The sequence below is a fragment of the Salmo trutta genome, chromosome 29 (genome assembly GCF_901001165.1).
Source record: "Salmo trutta chromosome 29, fSalTru1.1, whole genome shotgun sequence".
In the NCBI taxonomy this organism is placed as follows: domain Eukaryota; kingdom Metazoa; phylum Chordata; class Actinopteri; order Salmoniformes; family Salmonidae; genus Salmo; species Salmo trutta.
In genome coordinates this window covers 6,284,083-6,305,787 of record NC_042985.1, presented here as the reverse complement: position 1 = coordinate 6,305,787, position 21,705 = coordinate 6,284,083, and the positions used below count along the sequence as shown (strand labels likewise).

The 21,705-nt window shown below is 43.6% G+C and overlaps 1 protein-coding gene across 4 annotated transcripts; it reads right to left on the bottom strand.

The window, feature by feature from the left end:
- Window positions 1-457: 457 nt before the first annotated feature.
- Window positions 458-20,253, bottom strand: LOC115166816 (Bardet-Biedl syndrome 4 protein). 4 transcript variants are annotated; one of them, XM_029720659.1, is made up of 16 exons: window positions 20,208-20,253; window positions 15,898-15,940; window positions 12,870-12,949; window positions 9,948-10,011; window positions 9,608-9,719; window positions 9,202-9,274; window positions 8,920-8,973; window positions 8,628-8,755; window positions 7,380-7,434; window positions 7,153-7,221; window positions 5,108-5,260; window positions 4,625-4,796; window positions 2,974-3,043; window positions 2,432-2,570; window positions 1,892-2,108; window positions 458-1,594 (listed from the first exon to the last, which is right to left on the bottom strand). In XM_029720659.1, the coding sequence occupies exons 1-16, from the start codon at window positions 20,232-20,234 to the stop codon at window positions 1,416-1,418; spliced, it is 1,635 nt and encodes a 544-aa protein (XP_029576519.1). In that variant the 5' UTR covers window positions 20,235-20,253; the 3' UTR covers window positions 458-1,415. The 4 variants fall into 4 exon arrangements, with proteins under 4 accessions (XP_029576519.1, XP_029576520.1, XP_029576521.1 ...); XM_029720660.1 differs by having other exon boundaries at window positions 20,169-20,242; XM_029720661.1 differs by lacking the exon at window positions 20,208-20,253 and adding an exon at window positions 18,879-20,140.
- Window positions 20,254-21,705: the final 1,452 nt, after the last annotated feature.

Genomic DNA, 21,705 nt, shown 5'->3' with positions numbered 1-21,705 from the left:
TGCGTAGGATACCTACTGTTCGTGTGTATGTATGTGCGTAGGATACCTACTGTTCGTGTGTATGTATGTGCGTAAGGAAGAAGCAAGTTATAAAATGAATGTCTCTGTATTATGGACTTCAGAACGTTCTCTGAATAAACTGTATGGACCTTTTGCATAAGCTGAGTCTTTGCCTAATTATTATTAACCCATTGTCTTACAAACCTTGGGGATTAGTCAAAGTTTATTGATTGTTAGTTATTATCATTGGGATTGAAAATTCTCATGACACCGGTAACCCCTGTATATAGCCTCGTTATTGTTATGTACATTTCTTGTGTTACTTTTTGATTCGATTTTTAAAAAACTAGTTTATTTAGTAAATATTTTATTATCTATTTCTTGAACTGCTTTGTTGGTAGGGCTTGTTCACGGTAAGGTTTACACCTGTTGTATTCGGCGCATGTGACAAATAACATTTGATTTGATGTATCGTTTATTTTGTCAGTTACCTGTATATCACATGCATGTTCACACACACTTACACAAATGAGTCTTCTGCGTGCCACAACTGTTAGCCGCTGAGCTAAAGTATAGGCCTTAGCTTGGGGAGCTAAGTCAAGTCTTTAGTCTCAGACAAGGCTACGCATCACGCTAGCATGGTTTACCCAACCAACCGTGTCGCATTTAGCCTAACACTACTGTGACTAAAATAAAGAGCAGAACACTATCAATCACCTCCATGACACTTTGGATTTTGCAACAATAAATACACATCTATTCTGTCAAGACAAACATCACAATTTCTGGAACATCTTAAAATTCAACAATAGTTTAAAAAAAGGCCCTTGATAAATCCATATCATATTAGGTATAAAACACTAACATCTTTATTTCTCTCATCTCATTCATGATTGTCATATCTTAGAGGTTACTTAAAATGGAGGAATGTATATTTAGTGTCATTATAAACAACAATCCAGACCTGCCACTGACCAAGACTAAGTAAAAAATCATATGCCCGATAGAGAAAGTTGAACAGAGGAAGTATCTGAAACGTACTGAAAAGAGATCATGTCAAAGGCCTTTGATGATCAGGAAGTCAACTCATTATGACACCTCTGTCACTAGGCTGGCTCACCTTGGTTGGTAAGACCATTAAGAAAGAGCAACATAAAGCACTTTGTAACAAGCTAAATCAAAAAGCTAGTGAACGCCTTGTGGCCTTCGACTAACTATTATTGATGAAAACCAAAACGGATAGAGACCGAGTGACATTCTGGGAGTGATGATACACTACCGGCCTGTGGACTAGATAGGCTGAGTGACATTCTGGGAGTGATGATACACTACAGGCCTGTGGACTAGATAGGCTGAGTGACATTCTGGGAGTGATGATACACTACAGGCCTGTGGACTAGATAGGGGACTCCAGTCTAGTTCCGCTCTTGCTTCAACTTGCTCTTCTTGACTTTGGGTTTGGCTGCCAGAGGGGGCAGGGTGGTGGAGGGGTCTGACTCCTCTGGCTGAGGGGCTCGGGTGGGGGTGGTCTCCACATCAGGCTCCTCCTCCAAGGCCAGGGAGGGGGGCGTGGGCTGGCTGTGGGGGGACACTCCTGAGAGACAGGTATTAGAAATTGAAAATGTAACTAAGTATACGCGGTGTTCTGTAAATAGTTAATTTTGTATTGGTGTTCCACTTCAAGGAGCTCTCAGAGTGAGATGTGAGTCAAGGTAACAGTCTACTGACAAGATCATATTATTATGTTAACTTGACACGTCTCTATTTCATCCATATACCCTAGTTAATTACCAGTAGTGTAGTGGAGGGTAAACACTTTATGTTAAGCGAGCATTTACCCAACTATCACGGAAAATGCATAAAAAAATATAAGGATGGTGTGATGTGTTACCTGTAGGGAGTGTGATGCTCTTGTTGTAGCCTGCGGCGGAGGACATGGCCTGCTCCAGGGCCTGGTTGGTGCCTAGGGGCTGCTGGGAGCTACCAGGGGTTTTACTGGGGGCCCCAGCCGAGCGCTGCTTAGACTTGGGGTCTTTGACCGGCTTGGTCCACTCCAGGCTCTCTCCCACCTGCAAGGCAGCGGCCATCTTCTGAGCCATGTCCATTAGCTAAGGAAACAAAATGGCTGTATTAGGAAAAGTAAAGAAATTGAAGAGGGCATTTGTTGTTGTTGATGTTATTATGCCGACGCGAGAATGTGGTACAATATACTGACCATACTGTATTACATTAAATGCGGCTCATATTAATGGCCGGAAACAGAGCAAATGGAATGGCATCAAACCATGTATTTCATACCATTCCACCTATTCCACTCCAGTCATTACCACAAGCCCGTTCTTCCCGATTAAGATGCCACCAACCTCCTGTGTTTGACCTACACTGTGTGCCATGTCAGACAGAGTATAGAGAGGAAGCTACTGTATTGTACCTCAGGGTCAAACTCAGTGTTGCTGTCCTTCAGTATGTTGACTTTCCTTTCCATCTCCTGGTACTGTTGCAGGGCTCCCTTCTTGTCCCCGTGGTTGTACAGCAAAATGGCAAAGTTCAGGTTGACCAGAGGGTTGGACCTGGGAGGAACAAGGAGCCAGTCAAAACAGATGGACTTGATAAGTCATAGATAGGTAGATCAGTAATCAAAGGTAGAGTCAGCGATGTACGAAGTAAACAGGAATATTGGGTTGATGTCTGCAACAACTAAGAGCATTAAAGCGTGAGGTACTCTGATCACAGGAGGCTGCTGAGGGGAGGATGGCACATAATAATGTCTAGAACGGCGCAAATGGAATGGCATTAAATACCTGGAAACCATTCCACAGATTCCACTCCTCCCCCTCGGCCTGCGGTGCTGCTCGTGGAAACGTATCTCTGAGTCTCATTTGAAATGAATTACATTCAACACAACTTGAACTTCGTGGATTGACTCAGGACATAAGTTCAAACTGTATAGAAGTTCAATTGGGAGGAACTTACTGGTCTAAAGCCACAGCTTGTTCATAGGATCTCCTGGCATTGTCCACGTCCTCCAGATTGGTCAGTGCAACTGAATGAGGAGAGTAGTCAGTTCAGTGGTAACTACAACAACTAAACCTATAAAACCTATAGAAACCTGTAAACATCCATAAACACATTATAAAACAGATCCCATTACATGAACACTATTCCAGGGTAAATATAAGGGAATGCAATGTGGAACCTTGAACAAAGTATTTAAGGTTGCACGTTACATAGTACTCATAATGCCCTAGGCACAGATTTAGCCTGGTCTTGGACTTAAAGGACTAGGCTGGATCTGTATCTGGGGAAAGTGGCACATAAAGCCAATCCAGATGGGAGCAGGCCGGGCCAGGCTAGTGTGACCTGCTAGTAGAATGTAGACTTCTCCCAGGCCAGGCTAGTGTTACCTGCTAGTAGAATGTAGAGTTCTCCCAGGCCAGGCTAGTGTTACCTGCTAGTAGCATGTAGAGTTCTCCCAGGCCAGGCTAGTGAGACCTGCTAGTAGAATGTAGAGTTCTCCCAGGCCAGGCTAGTGTGACCTGCTAGTAGAATGTAGAGTTCTCCCAGGTCAGGCTAGCATTACCTGCTTGTAGCATGTAGAGTTCTCCCAGGCCAGGCTAATGTTACCTGCTAGTAGCATGTAGACTAGTGTTACCTGCTAGTAGCATGTAGAGTTCTCCCAGGCCAGGCTAATGTTACCTGCTAGTAGCATGTAGACTAGTGTTACCTGCTAGTAGCATGTAGAGTTCTCCCAGGCCAGGCTAGCATTACCTGCTTGTAGCATGTAGAGTTCTCCCAGGCCAGGCTAGTGTTACCTGCTAGTAGCATGTAGAGTTCTCCCAGGCCAAGCTAATGTTACCTGCTAGTAGCATGTAGACTAGTGTTACCTGCTAGTAGCATGTACAGTTCTCCCAGGCCAGGCTAGTGTTACCTGCTAGTAGCATGTAGACTAGTGTTACCTGCTAGTAGCATGTAGAGTTCGCCCAGGCCAGGCTAGTGTTACCTGCTAGTAGCATGTAGAGTTCTCCCAGGCCAGGCTAGTGTTACCTGCTAGTAGCATGTAGACTAGTGTTACCTGCTAGTAGCATGTAGAGTTCTCCCAGGCCAGGCTAATGTTACCTGCTAGTAGCATGTAGAGTTCCCCCAGGCCAGGCTAGTGTTACCTGCTAGTAGCATGTAGACTAGTGTTACCTGCTAGTAGCATGTAGACTAGTGTTACCTGCTAGTAGCATGTAGACTAGTGTTACCTGCTAGTAGCATGTAGAGTTCTCCCAGGCCAGGCTAGTGTTACCTGCTAGTAGCATGTAGAGTTCTCACAGGCCAGGCTAATGTTACCTGCTAGTAGCATGTAGACTAGTGTTACCTGCTAGTAGCATGTAGATTTCTCCCAGGTCAGGCTAGTGTTACCTGCTAGTAGCATGTAGAGTTCTCCCGGGCCAGGCTAGTGTTACCTGCTAGTAGCATGTAGAGTTCTCCCGGGCCAGGCTAGTGTTACCTGCTAGTAGCATGTAGAGTTCTCCCAGGTCAGGCTAGTGTTACCTGCTAGTAGCATGTAGAGTTCTCACAGGCCAGGCTAGTGTTACCTGCTAGTAGCATGTAGAGTTCTCCCGGGCCAGGCTAGTGTTACCTGCTAGTAGCATGTAGAGTTCTCCCAGGCGGGGCTGCAGGTTGGTGGCAGCGCTGAGGAAGTGGAAGGCAGAGGCATACTGCTGCATGGTGAGGTGCACCAGGCCCAGGTTGTACAGCACCTTCCAGTCAAACGGAGACAGGTAGTGGGCCCGCTTCAGACAGCTGATGGCCTGGTTCACACAGAAAGGACACAGGATGCCCCCTTTGATGCCATGGAAAGATATGACATCTGTCATATTTGATCTATCATATGACATACATCTGTCCTTGACACCATTTTATATGTACAGTACATTAAATATTTACATTTTAGTCATTTAGCAGACGCTCTTATCCAGAGCGACTTACAGTAGTGAATGCATTCATTTCATAAATGTTTTTCTCCGTACTGGTCCCCTGTGGGAATCGAACCCACAACCCGGGCGTTGCAAACACCGTGCTCTACCAACTGAGCCACACGGGACCATATGAGAATACTCACTGCTACATATTTCTTCTTGCCAAAGAAGCACATGCCGATGTTGTTCCAGAGCGGGGGGCTCTCGGGGACCATGCACGCTGCCACGCGGTACTTGTTCATGGCCACATCAAAGTCCCCATGGGTCTGCATCATACTGCCTGCTGCCAGGATCGCCTAGTAGGGACACATACACATAACTGACATATTGTACATCAGGGATCACCAACTAGATTCAGCTGCAGGGATCACCAACTAGAATCAGCTGCAGGGATCACCAACTAGAATCAGCTGCAGGGATCACCAACTAGAATCAGCTGCAGGGATCACCAACTAGAATCAGCTGCAGGGATCACCAACTAGAATCAGCTGCAGGGATCACCAACTAGAATCAGCTGCAGGGATCACCAACTAGAATCAGCTGCAGGGATCACCAACTAGATTCAGCTGCAGGGATCACCAACTAGATTCAGCTGCAGGGATCACCAACTAGATTCAGCTGCAGGGATCACCAACTACAGTACCAGTCAAAAGTTTGGACACACCTACTCATTCAAGGGTTTTTCTTTATTTTTACGATTTTCTACATTGTAGAATAATAGTGAAGACATCAACACTATGAAATAACACATATGGAATCATGTAGTAACCAAAAAAGTGTTAACCTGTTGGGGATAGGGGACAGTATTTGCACGGCCGGATAAAAAACGTACCCGATTTAATCTGGTTACTACTCCTACCCAGTAAGTAGAAGATGCATATAATTGTTTGATTTGGATAGAAAACACCCTAACGTTTCTAAAACTGTTTGAATGGTGTCTGTGAGTATAACAGAACTCATATGGCAGGCCAAAATCTGAGAAGATTCCAAACAGGAAGCGCCCTCTCTGACCATTTCTTGGCCTTCTTTGTCATCTCTATCCAAAACAAAGGATCTCTGCTGTAACGTGACATTTTCTACGGCTCCCATAGGCTCTCAGAAGGCGCCAGAACGTTGAATCATGACTCTGCAGTTACTGGCTGAAAAACAGTAGCGCATTTGGTAAGTGGTCGATCTGAGAACAATGAGACGGGCGTGCGCATGCACGAGACGACTCCATTTTCAACTTTGAGTCTTTGAACGAAAACAGGGTTTCCCGGTCGGAATATTATCGCTATTTTACGAGAAAAATTGCATAAAAATTGATTTTAAACAGCGTTTGACATGCTTCGAAGTACGGTAATGGAATATTTTGACATTGTCACGATATGCGCGTCACCCTTTGTTACCCGCACGAACAAAACGCCGCTATTTGGATATAACTATGGATTATTTGGAACCAAACCAATATTTGTTATTGAAGTAGAAGTCCTGGGAGTGCATTCTGACGAAGAACAGCAAAGGTAATCCAATTTTTCTTATAGTAAATCTGAGTTTGGTGAGTACCAAACTTGGTGGGTGTCAAAATAGCTAGCCTGTGATGGCCGGGCTATCTACTCAGAATATTGCAAAATGTGCTTTCACCGAAAAGCTATTTTAAAATCGGACACCGCGATTGCATAGAGGAGTTCTGTATCTATAATTCTTAAAATAATTGTTTTTTTGTGAACGTTTATCGTGAGTAATTTAGTAAATTCACCGGAAGTGTTCGGTGGGAATGCTAGTCACATACTAGTCACATGCTAATGTAAAAAGCTGGTTTTTGATATAAATATGAACTTGATTGAACAAAACATGCATGTATTGTATAACATAATGTCCTAGGAGTGTCATCTGATGAAGATCAAAGGTTAGTGCTGCATTTAGCTGTGGTTTTGGTTTTTGTGACATTATATGCTAGCTTGAAAAATGGGTGTTGAGAGAATGCCAAGAGTGTGCTGACATAATCTAATGTTTTGCTTCGTTGTGGAAAAACATTTTTTACTCAAAACTTGGGCGGCGAAATAAAATCGATTTGGGCTGCCAGTTGGGGAACCCTACAGTACATTATACACATACAGTACATCAGATTCAATGTTGCGGTTATACAGTACATTGGTGTCAGGGGTTTTTAAAAACGAAACAAGCTCATAAAATGGTGGCCACTTACCTTATAGTTATTAGGGTCATAAGTAAGTGCATTCCCGAGATGTTCAAATGCTTTTTGGTATTTTCCCAACTGTGAAAGAATATCAACAATCAGTGCGAACAAACATCACCATTCTGGAAAAACTTAATTTACATTTTTTTGGGACACAACATAATATACTGACCAATTTCCTAATAAAAAAAACATTCCACTCTTAAGAGTGTGTTTAGAGTTGATTACAGACCCACCTGCAGATACAGGAGCCCCAGAGTGGTCAGCAACTCTGCATTCTCTGGAGAGAACCTACACGGAGGGAAAGACACCTCTAATATCACCTTCACGCATGTAATTACACATAATAATGTCTATCTACACTTAGCCTAATGCAAATAGAAGAACGGAGCTTGGAATTTGCTGATTATTTAATGGATTCATTTCAGCATAATTGCAGAGTATTAATTATGACTGGGGGGAAGAAAAGACTTAAAGGAGCCTTGAGAGGAGGGGTGAGGTTGAATTAAGGCTCACAGTGGTTAGTCTAATTAAAAGCAAACCAAGTAGCTGGGCAACTTGATTAATTAATTTACCCAATAGGCAGTAGTAATAATGAACACGGCAAGGCGACCCCATATATACACTGACTTTTGTCATTACCTTATTTCCTCCGCTGCCCTGGATAGGACTATTATTTAATGGATATTTGGGCTTTGATCCTATATCCATACTAATATCCATACTGACATAACACTTACTCATACTAAAATACCATTTGCTAGTATGGATGCACACATAAATGTATTGCTTCGTTCTAAGTAATATGCTAGTGAGGATATTGAAACAGATTTGGACTTGTACAGTACTTTGAACAAGGCCATGGGTGGCCTTCAGTCAGAGATAAGTGAGCCTGATTCAGTTGTTTAGATGATTGAAATTAACGATTTTAGAGCGGAAAATGTTAAACTAGTGTGATTACAACCAGGAACAGATCCCACTGTTCAAAGCACAGCATGTTTTCTTTGTCTTTAGGGATTTTTTACTCCTCTTTTATTCCATCTTAAATGAACATCATTAATAGCTATGTAAGGAAAATTACCCTTCTGCTGCATAATCATTACTGTGAAAAGGTTTTCTAAAACTCATATATATTATCATTGCTCTATTATTAAAAAACAATTCCCTAATGAAGGCTTTAGTGCTTCCAGTTTTTTGAATAATGTAAGTTCAGTGAAAGTTGTTCCTCTAGTATTAAAAACCTACACGTTTGGGTTTTTAATAACAAAGCAACCTTTCAACAAACCTACATTTTCTTCCATGAGGATGAACTTCTTTTAAACAAAACTTAATTACAGTGAATGTTCTCTGTAAATGTCACCTATTCACAATTCTTTAAAAAAACAAATGTCACTTAGGATATTTTCTAGGACATATTAGAAGTGGTGCAAAGCTTCCCAACTTTTAGAACAGTTTGTTTTAACAATCTCTACATCCAAACTTACTCCACTGCACTTTTGTACACTTCGATGGCTTTGTTCGTGTCTCCCGCCAACAAGTGGACCTTTCCCAGTGTCATGAATGTCCTGTCGTGTTTTTTCAACTGCAGGGCTGCATTTAACTGCTCTTCAGACTGGAAAACAACAGATACAGTATCTATCTCTACTCTATCATCCACCATCAAATACTTGTACACTAGCTGAGAGGCCATTTCATATTGAAATTTGAATTAGAAAATAACCCTTTAGTCTAATTACTTCCTTATGAAGAGTGGGTCAAAACCCATCTCATACTTACATTTTGGAAGTCTTTTATGAAGGAATAGCATACACCCAGATTATGGTTGATCTCCTGGAGTGAGAAAAATATCAGAGTGGTTATATGGAGCAACAACACAAATCCAAACGGCTGACTATGCATATAGTTCATTGTTCCAGTCTTTAACCCTATAGCTGAGAAGCAGTGCGTAAATCCAGGAAGAGCAATGCTGATGGATAAATCTTACGGTGCCAATGGTTACGGGTACAGGCCAAAGATAAGCAACTCTACTGAGTAGAGGAAACCACAATCTTCTCTTACCCAGTCTTTCTCATTGAGCTTCCCAGCTTCATGATAAACCTCAATGGCTGCCTTGTGTTTCCCCAGCAGAAAACTGAAGGGAAAAAAAGATGCATAAACAACTATAAATGGAAGTACACGCACAGAGTAACCCTAAATTCAACATCTCCTAAATCAGCTAATGCCCGGTGGGTATTCTGCTGCAAAATGGTAGACGTGCATCACCAAGGCGGATGCCGAACAGTTCCCATCCCTCATACCATATAAACTACTTTGATCTTGTAAGGAACCCTGCACTAACACAATCTTATATCATTATTATATTCTGTATGACCTGTTCCTGGCCTGGGCCTGTAGAGTGATCTGATCAACGACAGTGTCTCCCCCAGGCAGGCTCAGGGCTGAGGCAGGGGTACTCTCTACTCACAGCGAGCGGGCCACTTGTTTGAGGTTGTCGGGGCTGGTGGGATTGAGGATGGCACAACTCTGGAACAGCTCCAGGGATGGCTGGATCTGCCCCTCCAGGCGCAAGATTAGCGCTTCATTGCAAGAAAAGAGGCTTTTACGTTAGCATGAAAAGGCGTTAAACCGAAACATTCAAATCTAAGGCGCAGTAGGGGGTAGAAGCCTTTTTGGGGGGAGGAAATGTTACATCTAAAGCTCGGTTTTGACTGGAATAGACTAGAGCTCTGTTGTGGTTGGGATAAACAGTTTGAACGTGATGAACACATGAGGGATGTGGAACGTTATATAGTATGGCTTCTTACCTTGTACGTATATGGCATATTCACACATTCCCTGGGTCTCCTGTAGCTGCTCTTTGATCATTGCCTTTGGGAAACAACAAACATGATCTCTGATCCTAGAGCAAACCGATGTTACAAGAATATTGAAAGAACTGAATATGGACAGTATTTCCTAAGTTGGTAGTCTCTTCCCACAGCCGCTATCTCCAACACACTGGGGTGGAGTGCCATGAGTCTGGCAAGGAAGACTAATACATTGGCTACACTCAGTTTTGTGATTGACAGATAAAGCATTCCTATGACAACTAAGACAGACATACAGGTAACTGGCAAAATAATGTAAAAAATACTTTTAAAAGTGTCTTTGGTCGCTTTGAGTTACCAAAACCTGCTGGCTCTCCTTCACAGCAGCCAACGTGAGTAAAACATTTAAACGTGTTAACCCTCGCAAGGCTGCCGGCCCAGACGGCATCCCTAGCCGCGTCCTCAGAGCATGCGCAGACCAGCTGGCTGGTGTGTTTACGGACATATTCAATCAATCCCTATCCCAGTCTGCTGTTCCCATATGCTTCAAGAGGGCCACCATTGTTCCCGTTCCCAAGAAAGCTAAGGTAACTGAACTAAATGACTACCGCCCCGTAGCACTCACTTCTGTCATCATGAAGTGCTTTGAGAGACTAGCCAAGGATCATACCACCTCCACCCTACCTGACACCCTAGACCCACTCCAATTTGCTTACCGCCCCAATAGGTTCACAGACGACGCAATTTCTATCACACTGCACTAACCCATCTGGACAAGAGGAATACCTATGTAAGAATGCTGTTCATCGATTACAGCTCAGCAGTTAACACCATAGTACCCTCCAAACTCGTCATTAAGCTTGAGACCCTGGGTCTCGACCCCGCCCTGTGCAACTGGGTCCTGGACTTTCTGACGGGCCGCCCCCAGTTGATGAGGGTAGGAAACAACATCTCCACCCCGCTGATCCTCAACACTGGGGCCCCACAAGGGTGCGTTCTCAGCCCTCTCCTGTACTCCCTGTTCACCCATGACTGCGTGGCCATGGAATCCTCCAACTCAATCATGAACAAAACAAAGGAGATGATCGTGGACTTCAGGAAACAGCAGAGGGAGCAGCCCCCTATCTACATCGACGGGACAGTAGTGGAGAAGGTGGAAAGTTTGAAGTTCCTCGGCGTAAACATCACGGACAAACTGAAATGGTCCAACCACACAGACAGCGTGGTGAAGAAGGCTCAACAGCACCTCTTCAACCTCAGGAGGCAGAAGAAATTTGGCTTGTCACCAAAAACACTCACAAACTTTTACAGATGCACAATCGAGAGCATCCTTTCGGGCTGTATCACCGCCTGGTACGGCAACTGCTCCGCCCACAACAGTAAGGCTCTCCAGAGGGTAGTGAGGTCTGCACAACGCATCACCGGGGGCAAACTACCTGCCCTCCAGGACACCTACACCACCCGATGTCACAGGAAGGCCAAAAAGATCATCAAGGACAGCAACCACCCGAGCCACTGCCTGTTCACCCCGCTATCATCCAGAAGGCGAGGTCAGTACAGGTGCATCAAAGCTGGGACCGAGAGACTGAAAAACAGCTTTTATCTCAAGGCCATCAGACCGTTAAACAGCCATCACTAACATTGAGTGGCTGCTGCCAACATACTGACTCAAATCTCTAGCCACTTTAATAATTAAAAATGGTATGCAATAAATGTATCACTAGTCACTTTAAACAATGCCACTTTATATAATGTTTACATACCCTACATTACTCATCTCAAATGTATATAGTGTACTCTATACCATCTACTGCATCTTGCCAATGCCGTTCGGCCATCGCTCATCCATATATTTATATGTACATATTCTTATTCATTCCTTTACACTTGTGTATAAGGTAGTTGTTGTGAAATTGTTAGATTACTTGTTAGATATTACTGCACGGTTGGAACTAGAAGCACAAGCATTTCGCTACACTTGCATTAACATCTGCTAACCATGTGTAAGTGACCAATAAAATTTGATTTGATTTAATAGGGCGTTAGGCCGCCACGAGCCAGAACAGCTTCAATGCACCTTGGCATAGATTCTAGAATTGTCTGAAACTCTATTGGAGGGATGCGACACCATTCTTCCACAAGAAATTCCATAATTTGGTGTTTTGTTGATGGTGGTGGAAAACACTGTCTCTGGCGCCGCTCCAGAATCTCCAATAAGTGTAAGCGTTCAACTAGGTTGAGATCTGGTGACTGAGACGGCCATGGTATACGGTTTCCATAGTTTTCATGCTCATCAAACCATTCAGTGACCACTCGTGCCCTGTGGATGGGGCCATTGTCATCCTATGGGGGCATAGCCATGGTAGCCAAAACATTTTATACATGACCCTAAGCATGATGGGATGTTAATTGCTTAATTAACTCAGGAACCACACCTGTGTGGAATCACCCATTTCAATATACTTTGTATCTCTCATTTACTTAAGTGTTTCCTTTATTGGCAGTTACCTGTAGTAAACCAACATTCTTGGTTCATTCCCATTTTCACCCACAACAAGTGTTATAACAGCTGTTGTTACAAAACTGTACTTCTGAGATTGTGTAGTGGGTTCATTCATTCATTATTGTATTTATTTAACTACGCAGGCAGGATAGGAGAAAAATAGCATGCGCTAGTAGCATTTTCACATTTCCAGACGGAACACAGCTTGAAACAGAAGATTACATCACTATCTTCTCAGCAGAAGACACTAAGACAAAGTGAGGGGGAAGGAGCCCTTGATGCCTTCATTCATTATCTGCATGCTGTCTAGGCTGACAGAAAGGTCAGTGTGACACCAATGCACATTAAACAAGCGGGAATGAATGACAGTCAGGGACCGGACCACCAGGAGAGACAGCGTGGCGGGGGGAGCATACCTTGCAGGTCTCATAGTCTTTGCGGATGTAGTGCAGGTGGATGAGCCAGTTCCTCCTCTCCAGAATGGGAAGTTCCGGAGCTGAGGAGGAGAGGCAGAGTAGACATTCAGGGGTGATGAGGAGACGGCATATTGGCCCGATAACAAACAAACCCCTCCACACTTTCTCATTTAAGGCCCTTGTTGACCCGCACTGCTAAGAATAGATTTAATAGAACAATCCATGACGTGGTCAGAAATCAAGTACAGCAAAAACGGTTTCATTCTGACCTCTCAGAACTACTGAAGCTGACATTACTGTATATGTGTTGAGTCATGCTGCCAGTGAATGGCCATTTCATGTTAAACTATGTCAAATCAAAGTTTATTGGTCGCGTACACAGATTTGCAGATGTTATCGCAGGTGCAGGGAAATGCTTTATGTAGTAATACCTAGCATGCTTGTGTAGTAATACCTAGCAATACAAAACAATATACAATAATCCAAAAAAGTAAAAAGAAAGGAATGTAGAAATATCAATAAGATATGTAATTAAATTAAGAAATATTCATAGCATTTTCAATGATAAATCAGAAGAGACTGTCTCTTTAAAAGGTATGGTCATTTTATTATCTGAAACTACGGTGCTCTTCATCAATCATTAATAAGACAAGGACCGATGCAACATTTTCCAACAAAAGCCCTTCGGGCTACATTCCTCAGACATAATACCTCAGTAAGTTAGATAATAGTTACAGTACTGCTAATTGTTAGTTACAGACAATGATGTTGTTTTATTACGCCTCTGCCATTAAGATATTATCCTTGTTGCCCAGGCAACCATGTCTTTAACGAGCTCAGTGTTCCTGACAGGAATGAGAAGGAGCACATGCTACAGACAGACAGACAAACAAACAATGGGGAACATGAAATTCAATACAGTCGGATATATTTGGTGAGCTAAGATGGCCATGCCAACCATGCTTCTGTATAACAGTACTGGAAACCTTTCCTCTAGCAGAACACAATTGTATTCAAGATAGCTGCCATTCTAATTCCAAATAGAGTGACTTCTTTGATTTCAGTAATCCTTTTATCTTGTACCTACTTGTGAGGCAGCAATAGGACACTGGCTATATGAAATGAAGCTGCCTGAGACTTCACTACAGGGTATTGGGTGGATGTTGTTAGGTTAGTGCCTGTGGAAAAACTGTGATTTACACCAAAGCTCCCCTCTGTTTTATCTCGCCAATTGTTAAGTCGGAGCTCCAGTGTCTCACAGCAAGAACCTCGACTGGAACCTCACTCTAACCCCACAGAGAAAGCCTTCCCTTTTCCCCTGTTCGCTGAGTGGTAGACTGCAGTGCATGGAGACTGCATCCCCCCTCTCATATTTGCCGCATCAGATTTGGAGTGGCCTTATTTGTGGGCTTAATCCGCTTTGGCTCCTGCCGAGACAGCAATAATATTCTTGTCTCTGGGTTTCAGCTGCGGCCCTGTGGCACTTTAAGTCCACTCTTACTAAAGCTGGGCAGATTTTGAGGAGGGGGGGGTTTGTCTGTGACATGTCTTCATGGGACAATAAATAGAGAAGCAGCAATAGGAAGAGGAACCCAGCATGGAACCGTCCAAATATAGCCAGCGAAAAGGTTTCATCCCCACCAAAAAAATCCTCTCATTGTATGCATGATCTCGGTAATGTATAGAGAGAGAGGAGACAGATTTGTATTATTCTGTTCACTATAAAAAAAAAGTCCAGCTGAGCAAAGAGGATAAGTTGGAGCAGAATGCTTGAAGAAAAGCCTGCCGAGATCAAAAGACCCCTGAAGCGGATCAAGTTCACTATTCAACTTGTCACCTCTTTGGAAATTGAGGTCAAGTGGAAGAACTGTGCGTTAGTGTTTCTCCTGCAATTGCTTTGTATCAATAACATGACTTCTGTGGTGGGCTGCACAACATTAAGAGTTGACACACAAAATACAGTGGGTGATGTATGAGGGGGCCTAAGGGTGATATCATGGCCTTTTTTTATTTTTATTAAAAGGTCAACTTCTGTGGGATGGATGAAAACAATATCTACAAGCTATTCTATACAAATGCTAGGCCTATATATTTTTACTGTGTTCTGGAATATGGTTGTAAGTTTCTGTCAGGTTAATCATTGGAAAAAGGGTAAGGGCGCCCTCTTCAGTCAAATAAAAGATTTGTTTAAAGTCTGTAACACACTGCAGCGAGCATTAATTAAATTCTAACATTTTGACTTAGTCTTTTCCCTATGCAACACTGAGGATCGGGTTTCAATGACGGACTGTTTTGGCAACTATGATAACGGGAAAAAAATTGCTCTGCGGTGGGTCCTCTTCAGACAGATCACGAAGCAGACATGCCAGAATGTCGTGATTCCAAACCAAAGTTTGCATGCAAAACATTTGCAGTGGTTTTAGTTAAAGTAGTTAATACAAACTAGCCACTTGCAAAATGCACTCATAAAAAATAACCTACGTGATCATCTTGCTAGCTACTATTTTGTATTTTATTCAAGCGGAAAAGGTAGTGACTAGGCAGCAGCGGATGCTGCCGAGGGGAGGACGGCTCATAATAATGGCTGGAATGGAGTCAATGGAATGCTATCAAAGACATCAAACAAGTGGTTTCCATGTGTTTGATGCCATTCCAATGACTGCATTCCAGCCATTATTATGAGCCATCCTCCCCTCAGCAGTCTCCACTGGTAGGCAGTGACGTAGTTCCTCTATGTCAAACTGACGTTCTATTACGTACACACGCTGTTATGCCGGAGCATTTTTTAATTGCGGGAGGCAACCTGGATGTCAAGAGTAATTTTGACTAGGGTGACCTTAGTAAATGCTGTCAGTTAGCCAAACCATTTCCCCTTAATAAATAGGCCTATAGCATCATATGCATGTTTTTTCTGTACAACTAATGCCCTCCACTGTCATGTTAAAACACAGGTGTATGTGACATTTCAATGGAAAACTGTAGAGTCTGTTGAAGAGAAGAAGTCACTGTTGAGTAATTAGACGTTTACCTTTTGGAGCCTGGCGTTTCTTCGTCTCAGAGGCCACTGGGAGCTGAAAAAGAGGGAGATCCGTGAGGCAACAAATTGGGATGTGGTCAGGGAGTCTCAATTTTGGAGCAACTCCTGGCCTGCATCCTGCCACCTTCACCATTCCCCTCTGGGGATGCATTGTACACTACACCTGGACCATCAGACTCTTTTGCTAACAGCCAGCCATCTTTGGTAGACTAGAACACTTGAAGTGAGTTTGATGCAGCTAGCAGGCCCTTTACTAGGCATGACATGGATCTAGAGACGGCATGCCTACGTCCTTTTATGTAGGAGCTTTAATACACTCATTACCTCTTTCACCACCTTTTGTTGTGGGGCTTTCGCTTCCCTTATAAAACTCACTTTACTGTTGATGTATTATTGATTTTGTATTGTAGATATGTTATGTTAGAGTAGTGTGTAACAATGTGTTATTGTATGTAATTGGAGTCCAGGAAGAGTAGCTGTAGCCAATGGGGATCCGGAATAAACACAAATACAAAATACTGTGTTCGGTATTTGTTAAAATGAAAGATTTGTCTGTGCTTTGTTGCCAAGTTTATTTCTACATTTTCTATCAGCGATAGGTTTTTTGTGTGGGTTTAAAATATTAAATTACCTCTACAATGTTATTAATTTCATTGAGTGTTGATTTGGTTGGACTAAATTGCATTGCGATGACTTTGTTCTACACATGTTCATAAAACACATTTATTGAGGATCTCTTCCAAGAACAAAACATTCACATAAATCTTAAAAGTACAAAGTAATGTAACATGATGTTCACGTAAAAAAAAATCGTACAAATACAAAGTCTAACATAATTCACAAACATCTTGAAAACGTACTGTGCAAAAGTAAATAGCATTCAAGCAAAAAATAAAAAAAGTGTTGCACTGCAAATTCACAACGTTGTTACGAAATGTTCTTTGTTGGCATAGCCACAACTTGAGCACCGCGGTATTTAACAATAATCACAAAACTTGCACCACAAAGCTAAAACATCCGTGCACGGTTATGATGGTGTCCTGTAAAGAGGTCATAATGGCATCCCGTATGGTAGCAACACTTTCCACCACTGGCCCTTGTAGTAAACTATGGTCTTGCTCTGTGAGCTAAGCCTCTGTCTGCTGATGATCCAGTTCCATTCAGCCAGAAACGGTTCTTTCTTCAACTGATCTTGGCCAATGTTTCCTTCATGCCAGAAACTGTTCTTTCTTCAGTTCGCACACATTGTGCAGTATGCAACACGCCGTTAGTGTCTGTCGTCAACGTTGATGCACTTCACCAAACATCTCTAGCATCCTTTCAAGCGTCCTAAGACGTCGTCAATAGCCACCCTGGCAGAACTCAGGTGGTCATTAAACTTCTGCTGGTGGTTATTCAGAGATGTGTCCTGGGAAAAGCCTGTCATTAACCACCTCTTCAGTGGGTACGCTGGGTCTCCTACCAGATGAACTGGTATCTCTATACCAATGACAATCGCTGAACTCTGTGGCAGAGGAGAATAATTGTAGATTCAGAAACAATTGTATACATGCAGTAAATAGGTCATTACTATGCTTGCAGAGGTTTTAGTTATGTGCTTATTCTCTATAACTGAAGCAAAATCAGATGTTTAATCACATACTTCCTGGGGGAAAAAAGATGCCGCCCCTGCTCCCCTGCCAGTCTGAAATTATCAGAGTTGGCCAATACTCTCATCCCCTCAATGTCAACAAAACAAAAGAGATGATCGTGGACTTCAGGAAACAGCAGAGGGAGCAGCCCCCTATCTACATTGTAGTGGAGAGGGTGGAGAGTTTGAAGTTCCTCGGCGTAAACATCACAGACAAACTGAAATGGTCCACCCACACAGACAGCGTGGTGAAGAAGGCGCAGCGGTGCCTCTTCAACCTCAGGAGGCTGAAGAAATTCGGCTTGTCACCAAAAACACTCAAACTTTTACAGATGCACAATCGAGAGCATCCTGTCGGGCTGTATCACCGCCTGGTACGGCAGCTGCTCCGCCCATAACCAGAAGGCTCTCCAGAGGGTAGTGAGGTCTGCACAACGTATCATCGGGTGCAAACTACCTGCCCTCCAGGACACCTACACCACCTGATGTCACAGGAATGCCAAAAAGATCATCGAGGACAGCAACCACCCGAGCCACTGCCTGTTCACCCCGCTAACATCCAGAAGGCGAGGTCAGTACAGGTGCATCAAAAGCTGGAACCGAGAGACTGAAAAACAGCTTCTATCTCAAGGCCATCAGACTGTTAAACAGCCATCACTAACATCGAGTGGCTGCTGCCAACATACTGACTCAACTCAAGCCACTTTAATAATGTGAAAATTGATGTAATCAATTTATCACTTGCCACTTTATATTATTTATATTAGATAATGTTTTCATAACCTACATTACTCATCTCATATGTATATACTGTACTCTATACCATCTACTGCATCTTGCCATCCTGATGTAATGTATCACTAGCCACCTTAAACAATGCTGCTTTATATGTTTTCATACCCTACAATACTCATCTCATATGTATATACTGTACTCCATACCATCTATTACATCTTGCCTATGCCGTTCGGCCATCACTCATTTATATATTTTTATGTACATATTCGTATTCATTCCTTTACACTTGTGAGTACAAGGTAGTTGTTGTGGAATTGGTAGATTACTTGTTAGATATTACTGCATGGTCGGAACTAGGAACTAGAAGCACAAGCATTTCGCTACACTTGCATTAACACCTGCTAACCATGTGTATGTGACAAATAAAATTTGAATATCTAATCATCCTGTCAAAACACAGCAAACACTGTGCCATCTAGACACCCCACATAGACGTCAGTGAAGCTAGAAAAAGACCAACTCCTCAAATGTGGCATATCACACCAAGTGGTAACATGGCCTCTATTTGTCAAAACAGAAATTAGACTAGCAGCAGAACACTTACCAGAGGTTGTGGTTGTGATCAGCAACAGCCTGCAACACAGGATAATGCTGCCCTTTGCTGTTCAAGTAGTCCTTTGGATATTATTTTGGGGCAGTGATGGGGATGTGTGTCTCGCCGATGTCACCAGCACATTGTGGATACCCAAGCTGCTTAAACCCACAGATGGTGGCAAGGATGCCTTTACCACCAGGTAGCGAAATAAAACGGTTGTACTTGTCTTCACGACAGCTGCAGTCACCTGTCTTAGAATGATGCAAACAGTGGAGACACTGACTCCAAATAAACTTGAAATAATGTGGTAGTCTCTTGGTGTTGCACACCACGGTATTCAATTGTGTTTCAGACATTGGTGGTCTGTTTAGTTCTCAGACTCTACTAACTGTGCAAGGTGTTCAAATGTGGTCCGAGTCATGCGGAAGTGTTTGCGCCATTGATCATCGTCTAAACCATTCAACATCATACTGCAAACATCTTCACCGCTTCTTCTATCCCGCTTCCACACACCTCGAAAGCATGTTGCATCCTCGATTGCTGCTTCTTTCGTCAGTACATATAGTGGTTGTAGCGCGTAATCGCAAAAACTGTCGTCTGTGCTGTCGTTCAACGTCATATCGTTGTCTGCTCAGAAGTATATCTCGAGTGAGATTATTCTGACTACTAGAAAGTAGACTTAGCATTATTTACCAAATGCATTAACGAAAGTTAATAAGGCTGGCTCCAGCAACACTTTCATCCGCCATGTTTGCTGTCCAACAATAACAACGTGTCGCCGACTAGTAATGACGACTTCACATCTGCTTGTGGCGTCCAGTAATATTGGGCGTCATTAAGAACGCAAGATAAATCTTTGAACTATTTGAATTGAATGTACACTAATTATCGCCGGATGGAATAAAGGCATACCCGTTGATTTAAAAAAAAAAAATAACGTTATGACATCAATTTCGTGAGTTTAGCTAATTATCTAGCTAAGCAAAACGTATTAATGTAGCAGGTTGTGATAATTAGGTTAAGATTAGGAAAAGGGTTAGGGTTAGTTAAAATGTAAAACCTTCCAACTTTTGACGTTAATTTGACAAAAGCTGGATCCCTTTTAGCCATGGCCCCATACGGAGCTGTAACGACTTTGCTAGCATTAACAAGCTAACGTTAGTCGTTAGCTAGCTGCTATGTTTCCAGCTAGCTAGAGCTGGAGAATGCTCAGCAAAACGTTTCTAGACATATTACACTGCTAACAACAAACATCCCAGCTAGTTATATCCAAGATATTGCAGATTTTATTCGGTTTACCATTGTAATCCCAATTCATAGCAAGTAAATTATCCTCACAGTTAGTGTGTTTTCTTCGTCCGCCATCTTGACAGCACAGGAGACTGTTGCCATGGTTACGCTAGAACGGGATACTTTTGAGCTGTTTCAAACAGCCTTAGCAGAGAATATGAAGGACTTCTGTTTTTATCGTCTCTGGCACTGGAGGGTTGGGGAAGTTACTCTGAAAATATAGTTTACCAAGCTACCAATTACTAAACACTAAAATAAGTTAAACTGCACTAAATCTACCCTTAAGAAAAATATAGTTGACTAAAGGAGTAGTAGTTCACAACATCCAAACTACTTCGTGATAAATTACCATAATTCGACAATCATATGGTCCCCCTGCCTGTGTGGGATTGATTCCCGGCACTCCTGTATCTCCCCTGTTGGTCACACTGTCATAATATTGTAGCGACCCGCACAGAAAGCTGTGTGTTATGTGTTAGGCTATTAGTTGGTTGTGTTGTACTTACCAGTACTCAAACACTTCAAGTACTACCTGGGTGGCCTGCCCTTTACGGTAAGGACTGACCACTCTGCTCTCCAGTGGCTAATGTCTTTCAGAGAGCCAGAGGGGCAGGTGGCACGCTGGTTGGAGGAGCTTCAGCCGTATGACTTCACAGTGGTGCACAGGGCAGGGGCACGCCACTCCAACGCCGACGCCATGTCCCGTTGGCCCTGTACTGCAGACGGCTGCCGCCACTGTGAGCGGAGAGAGGGACGGGAGAGAGAGCTTGTGTGCAGAGGAGGGGGTCTGTGCCACAGTGTGTCGGGCGAGCGGGGACTGTCGACATGGATGAATGGGAGCAGCAGCAGGGACGGGACACAGACCTACAGCCAGTGCTACAGTGGGTAGAGGCGCAGGTGAGGCCACCATGGGAAGAGGTGACAGCGCTGTCACTCGCGACCAAAGGGTTGTGGACAAAGTTTGAGAGACTGCGGCTGGCTGATGGCGTGCTACAGCGGGCATGGAAGGAGTCAGCTACGGGAGAGGAGTGGTGGCAGGTGGTGGTCCCAAAAGCATTGCGGGAGGCTGTGCTCCAGAGTACTCATGGGGGGGTGGGGACTGGACACTTTGGGGTCACAAAAACCCTTCACCGCCTCCGTCAGGGCTTTTACTGGGGGCAGCACAAGAGGGATGTGGAGGACTTTTGCCGCCGCTGTGACAACTGCACAGCGAGAAAGGGCCCCCCCAGGCCGCTCTTATGCTCAGCTCCAACAGTTCCCAGTGGGGGCTCCCATGGAGAGGGTGGGAGTGGATGTAGTTGGGCCATTCCCCACCACAGACAGTGGAAACTGCTGGGTGCTCACGGCCATGGACTATTTTACAAAATGGCCCGAGGCCTATGCTCTGCTTGACCAGGAGGCAGAGACCATCGTCGACACCCTGACAGCGGGGATGTTCAGCAGGTTTGGAGCTGCAGAGTCCATCCACAGCGACCAAGGCAGCAACTTTGAGTCCTGTGTGTTCGCCACCATGTGTGAGAGGCTGGGTATGCACAAGACCCGCACT

Excerpts from the sequence above, each read along its gene's own strand:
- LOC115166816 (XM_029720659.1), bottom strand. The coding sequence starts at position 20,234 with ATGGCGGACGAAGAAAACACACTAACT. Across the intron at positions 5,261-7,152 it reads ATGACCCTAATAACTATAAG|GCGATCCTGGCAGCAGGCAG; the intron begins GTAAGTGGCCAC and ends TGTCCCTACTAG. Across the intron at positions 2,571-2,973 it reads CAAGCTGTGGCTTTAGACCA|GTCCAACCCTCTGGTCAACC; the intron begins GTAAGTTCCTCC and ends TGTTCCTCCCAG.